The 6,343-nt window shown below is 25.2% G+C and overlaps 1 protein-coding gene across 1 annotated transcript; it reads left to right on the plus strand.

The window, feature by feature from the left end:
• Positions 1-359: 359 nt before the first annotated feature.
• Positions 360-5,648, plus strand: LOC145939120 (uncharacterized). The gene is made up of 4 exons (XM_083043283.1): positions 360-531; positions 797-912; positions 1,384-1,534; positions 3,154-5,648. The coding sequence occupies exons 1-4, from the start codon at positions 360-362 to the stop codon at positions 5,646-5,648; spliced, it is 2,934 nt and encodes a 977-aa protein (XP_082899409.1).
• The last annotated feature ends 695 nt before the right edge of the window (positions 5,649-6,343 follow it).

The following is a 6,343-nucleotide window of genomic DNA, read 5'->3' on the forward strand; positions in this document are numbered from 1 at the left end:
AATATAATAATAATAATAAATATAATAATAAATAATAATAAATAAAATAAAATATATTTTATAAAAAAATAAAACAATTTTTTTAATTAAAAAACTAAAAATAAATAATAAATGTATTTATTTGTAACCAATAAACGTTTCTTTTTGGTTTTAAAGTTTTAATTTTTATTATAAATATTTAGCAAAAGATGCATAAAATAAATTTACACCGCAGGCGTACTGCAGGCTAGTTACGGCACAGATTGTAATATGGCGAAAGTGTATGACGACGCAAGTGAAAGTGAAACGTGCGCCCGTTAAAAATATTGAATATGGCGAAGTGTGATCGGCCGGCGACAGCACGTGCACATGTGGAAAAAATGTTTACCTATGTTAAATTCGATGATGGTGTGAAAGCTATTATTAACACGGACGATATAGTGGATTTTGACGTTCAAAACGTACAATTTGATAAAAAATATATACATATATATATATATATATATAAACATACTTTTATGAAGAAACTCAAACAAAACACACTTCTAAAGAGCAAAATCATATATTTTTAGCATTATTATCCTCTGTATTAGAGCTCATGTGAACGTTTTATTTATACGTTATAAGTTTCAAATGAACGTATTTCTTTAAGATTTGTTGTGTGCTGTCTGAGTGTGTATATATATATATATATATATATATATATATATATATATTCTTTAGAAGTTGTATGGGTTTTTTCATAAAAGTAGGTTAATATCTTACTAAAAAGCAAAAAAATTATGTCGTAATAATAATGTTTGTTTTTGTACAAAAGAAACTAGAGAAGCAGTGGATGAAAAAATTAAATCCAGAAGAGTGGAGTTTGCAACCCTTAATCTCTGTATTTCAGCAACTGAAATTGATACTGAATCTGACCTCGATCGTGGAAATGTAAGTCTTTTTTACTAGTAACCATAAAACTTTTAACTTTTTAAACTGTTTTAATAATTGTTGCTTGAAACTCATTGGAAGCGAGATACTCAGATTTAAGTTATTTAGAGTTAGATGTGACTTTTGCAATTGAATAACAATTATTATCAATGTAATGTCACGCATGTATCAAAATAATGTCACATGATCGATTTAACTATGAAAAACTCACATCTAAATCTAAAATCAAATCTGAATGTCTCACTTAAAATAAGTTTCAGGCAACAATTATTATTACGTCTTAAAGTGTTTAATATTGCCTTTCAATCTGTGTGTGTGTGTGTGTGTGTGTTATCATTCTTTTCTAATGTCATTGTTTATTTTTATTTTTCTTATTCACAATAAATATAAACATAATCTTTTAATATAATCTTTTTCTATAAACAATATCGAATAATGTTTATAAATAATGGCTCTTTTTAATTTTTATAGGTAATTGGTACAAAAATAAACAAAAATGAAAATAATATTTCATGTTTAAAAAGGAAAAGGTATAATAAACTTTTTTTGGATAAAAACAATCGACTTCCTTTGGTAACTAATCAAACTTGGAAACGATGGCAGAATTACAGTAAAGATAAAAGTGAGTAATTTAAAATTGTACATAATTTTGTGGACATATACATACAAAATTTATAGAAATATAGAAAAATGTAACTCTCTGAGATATCTATTATATACATACATACATACATACATAAGTAATGTATTAAATAATTTCTGCTTACAAAGATTATTGTAGATATCAAGATGAATCGTGTTAATATAAATTTTGAAACAATTACGGTTTGAAATAAAAAATTAATAACTATATATAATAATTGTTTTAAAATATAGTTGAAATTTGTCTCGATCTATTTTATTTATATTGAAAAATATTGAATTAAACATGACATTTAAATGTTACATTAATATGTTTGCGTTTAAATTTTTTTGTATTTAAAAAAAAATTTAATTATATTTTATATTACATGTTATACATTTAAATTGATTGAAAAACAAAACTCACAATAAATAAAAATGTAATATATTTAATGTCTTTAAGGGAACATTCTACTTTCTCAACTGAAAAATTTTGCCAATTTTCAGGAATTTTTTTTATAATAAAATAAATATATTAATTTGAAACTTTTAAAATTATATTTTACGAGTTTTCAATTATACATAAAAATTGTTAAAAAAAATTTTTTCAAGTTTTTTTTATAAGGATATTTGTAGCTTGCCTCCAAAAAAATTGGCGAACACGATTGCGATTGATTAGATTATTTGAAACAAAAAACCAAATAAATTTTTAATTTTTATGTATAGATATCTCTCGTATAAACAATTAAAAAAGATATCGGATAAAAGTTCTTTAAATAGTGGACTTTAAAAGTAGGATTTTGAAAATTCAATTTTCAGGATCCTACTTTCAAAGTCCATCATTTAAAGAATTTGTATCCGATATCTTTTTTCCCAAGTTTATACGAGAAATTAAAAAAAAATAAAAATTTAATTGATTTTTTGTTTTAGATAATCCAATCGATTGCAATCGTGTTCGTCAGTTTTTTTGGAGGTGTCGTCGCAAGTTACAAATATCCTTATAAAAAGACTGAAAGAAAAATAAAATATTTTTTTAATATATATAATTTAAAGTTTGTAAAATATAATAAAAAAATTTCAAATTAATATTTTCATTAAAAAAAAGAATCCCTAAAAATTGACAAAATTTTCCAACCAAAAAAGTAGAAAGTTCCGTTAAATAAACAATTTTATAATTATTATAGTAAATAATCAGTTATAGCAAAATAATTTGTAATCTGGGAAAGTTTTCATAAATGAAAGTAATTTTTTTGATACATATGTACTTGTCAAATACGTCTATGATGTTACTACGTTTTTATAGCGACATGCTGCAACGTTCTTGCTATGTTTGTGCAGAAATTTAATATTATATTATTATATTATTATTATAATCATTATTCTAAAATTGAATTATTATTATAAAATTAAAGTTTACGAGTTTTTATGCTTATTATGCCTGATTGCATCAACATTATGTACAAAAAAGATAAAGATAGACACATATTTAAGTCTTGCTTAAATTTAAAATAACGTTGCAATTGGATTTATATAATAAAAGTTTTTAAAGTGTTTTTTTTTATATTCTTATATACATTTAAATTTTTACTCTTTTAATAAATAATTAATATTTTTTTACAGATGATCGAAGTAAAAATATATTAAAATACCCATTTTCAACTTTTAAAACAAATATAGAAACATCTCATATAAACAGAACTAATTCATATACTATTCATGAAATAGGCGAACAAATCCTTGTATCTCAAGAAACTGGTGATAGATCGAATTGTTATGAACATAATGAAGACGCCAAAATTGATTCTGTAGAAGATTTCGATCAGAGCAAAAGCGAAAACGAAGAAATCGAGACTGATAATTCTACTTGCGAAATATCTGATACGGATGATGTAACGATTACCAATGATGCGAACATGAAACGTAATATTATAATGTTTGAAAGCTCAAAAACAACAGTTGATGAAGTTGAACAAATGATACACACTTATTGTGTTCGCTTTAATTGTTCTGATGAAGCAAGATTAGCTTTATTTAATATGGCAATTACTTGGGCAGGTCCAAATTTTTCAACATTCATGAATTCCAAATATATGATAAGCAAGCGTTTAGATCCTCCAGAAGAATTAAATCAATATGTATTTTATTGTACCGAGTGTTATAATGTATTAGGGAAATTTTATAAAAAAGATTTATTTACTAGTTACCGCGATTGTAACAAATGTCAGCAAAAGTATAAAATAAGTACTAATTCTTCTAATTATTTTGTAAGTACAAATATAAAGTTTCAATTACAGATTCTTTTACAAAATTCAAATATGTGTAAAATATTGCTTCAAAACATTAAAAATATTGAGACCAGACTAAGCAACAAAAATTTGAATACTATTGTTGACGTTTACGACGGGGAAATATACAAGACACTTTATAATAATAAACACGAAAACACAAAATTATTAACTTTTAATTTTAATGTAGATGGTGCGCCTATTTCTAAGAGTAGTAAGAGTTCAATGTGGCCTATTCAATTAATAATTAATGAATTGCCGAGAAAAATACGCTTTAGATATATACTGCTCGCAGGAATATGTATCACAAAAAATGAACCTAACTCACAATTTATGAATCTATATATGAATGAGTTTATTGAGCAGATTCGTGATTTGATGAAAAGTGGTATAGTGATAAATCTAGAAAATGGCAAAAAATATAATTTTATATTGCAACCACTTTGTTCATCAGTAGACTCTGTTGCTCGATCTATAATACAGAATCGCTTCCAATTTAACGGTTATTTTGGCTGTAGTTGCTATCATTATGGGGAATATGTTAAAGGTGCCATGCGATATCCTTTTATGGATAACCATCCGCCTTTAAGAGATCATGAATTATATATTAAAGACATGAAATACGCTGAAAAAATGAATAAACCGTCTAAAGGTGTTAAAAATTTTGCAGAAATTACGAATTTAGAAAATTTTGATTGTGTTTGGGGATTTCCGTACGATTACATGCATGGTCTCTTGCTTGGTGTTGTTTATACTTTGTGGACGAAATTTTGGGCAAATACCGGTACAGAGGAATATAATCTATCCAAAACTGAAAAAAAAAATATTGAAAAACGATTGTTAAATATTAAAATGCCAAGTGAAATTCATAGATCACCGAGACCCTTTAATAGTGGAAAATGGAAAGCTAGTGAATGGAGGTCTTGGATATTATATCTGAGTATTCCATGTCTCTTGGGAATATTAAACACAAATTATTTAAGCTCTTTTGGACTTTTAGTTCGTTGTACACATAAACTTTTATCTGAAACTGTAACAATGGAAGATTTAAGAAAATGTAAAGTAGATTTAATTTATTTTACTGCACAATGTGAAGAATTGTATGGAAAAAGTAGTATGAATTTTAATACTTATGCATTACTTCATGTTGTTAATCACGTATATAAAAGTGGTCCACTTCCATTGACTTCAGCTTTCCCTTATGAAAATGGAATTTTTGTATTAAAGCAGAAATTGACAGGTCCGAAAGGAGCTTTAACACAGCTTTCTAAACGTTTAGTGCAAAAAACGATGTTAGAAACCGAGTTATTAAATACGGCTGACAATAATTCTTTACGCTTTTGCAAAATTATCTTGCGTAATCATTCTTTCTTAGAAGGAACTGGTTTGGAAATCAATTCAGGTGTGACTCTTTTAGCGAACGATAATAATACAGATCAAAATATTATAAAAGTTTTAAATAATGCTATTGGTGATATTAGATTAGAGGACGTAAAAGCGTTTAATAAAGCGATTTATAAGAATGTCTTATACACTGCTACTAGTTATAAGCGAGAAAAAAAAACCGATGACAGATTTTTTGAAAATGTTCTTGGTGACATAATTGAAATATTTAAAATTATTTCCTATAATACTAGACCTTATATTTTAGGATATAAATATAATGTAAAGTATCTAAGTATCGAGAACGTGATAATAGATTCAATTTTGGAAATAATATCTAAATCTCATACCTTACATTTGTTCACTTTTCAAGAGATTAAGAAAGTACATATAAACGTCGAACAAGGATATTTTTGCCGAATGCCGAACACTTACGAGATTCAATAATTAACAGTAGTATATATAAAGTGTCACATGTTTAACTTCTTTTTGCGAAAAAGCGAGAGAAAGAGAATGGCATTTTGTTTAAAAAATTTAATGAAACAGCACCGAGCAATTGCTTAAAACCGTCTTACCGAAACCTTTATATATGCAGGATGAGTTATTTCATTTTATAATCTAGAATAAAGAAATTCTATAAAATGTTTGTATTTTATAATTTATTTACAATCACATTATTTTCATCGAAAACCAATTGTTATATATTTATCGTATAATTTGTTATGGTCTGATTCATGAATAATTATATATAATATCGTGCGTAGAAAAATATGATAAGATAACATTCAGATGAGGTCTTTTTTTATGATAGAATGTTATAAATCTCTTATAAGAGAGTATTAAAATAAAAAATATTAATCATAAGATTACATTTAAATGAGTTCTTTTCATGATAGAATATAAATCTGTTATAAAAAACTATTAAAATCAGAAGTATTAAATATGATAAGATTACATTCAAATGAGGTCTTTTCATGACAGAATATTATAAACCTGTTATAATAAGAGTTAAAATAAAAAATATTAAATATGATAAGATAGCATTCAGATTAGGTCTTTTCATGATAGAATATTATAAATTTGTTATAATAAGAGAGTTAAAATAAAAAAAATATTAAACATGATAACATTACATTTAGATG

This window comes from Prenolepis imparis, unplaced genomic scaffold (assembly GCF_030444845.1).
Source record: "Prenolepis imparis isolate NDT839.2.m4 unplaced genomic scaffold, iyPreImpa1.0 SCAF_7, whole genome shotgun sequence".
Classification (NCBI taxonomy): Eukaryota; Metazoa; Arthropoda; class Insecta; order Hymenoptera; family Formicidae; genus Prenolepis; species Prenolepis imparis.

Bases quoted from the DNA above. Each gene is read 5' to 3' on its own strand.
- LOC145939120 (XM_083043283.1), top strand. From the start codon at position 360: ATGTTTACCTATGTTAAATTCGATGATGGTGTGAAAGCTATTATTAAC. The intron at 913-1,383 runs GTAAGTCTTTTT...TAATTTTTATAG, and splicing joins CTGACCTCGATCGTGGAAAT to GTAATTGGTACAAAAATAAA. The intron at 1,535-3,153 runs GTGAGTAATTTA...ATTTTTTTACAG, and splicing joins GAATTACAGTAAAGATAAAA to ATGATCGAAGTAAAAATATA.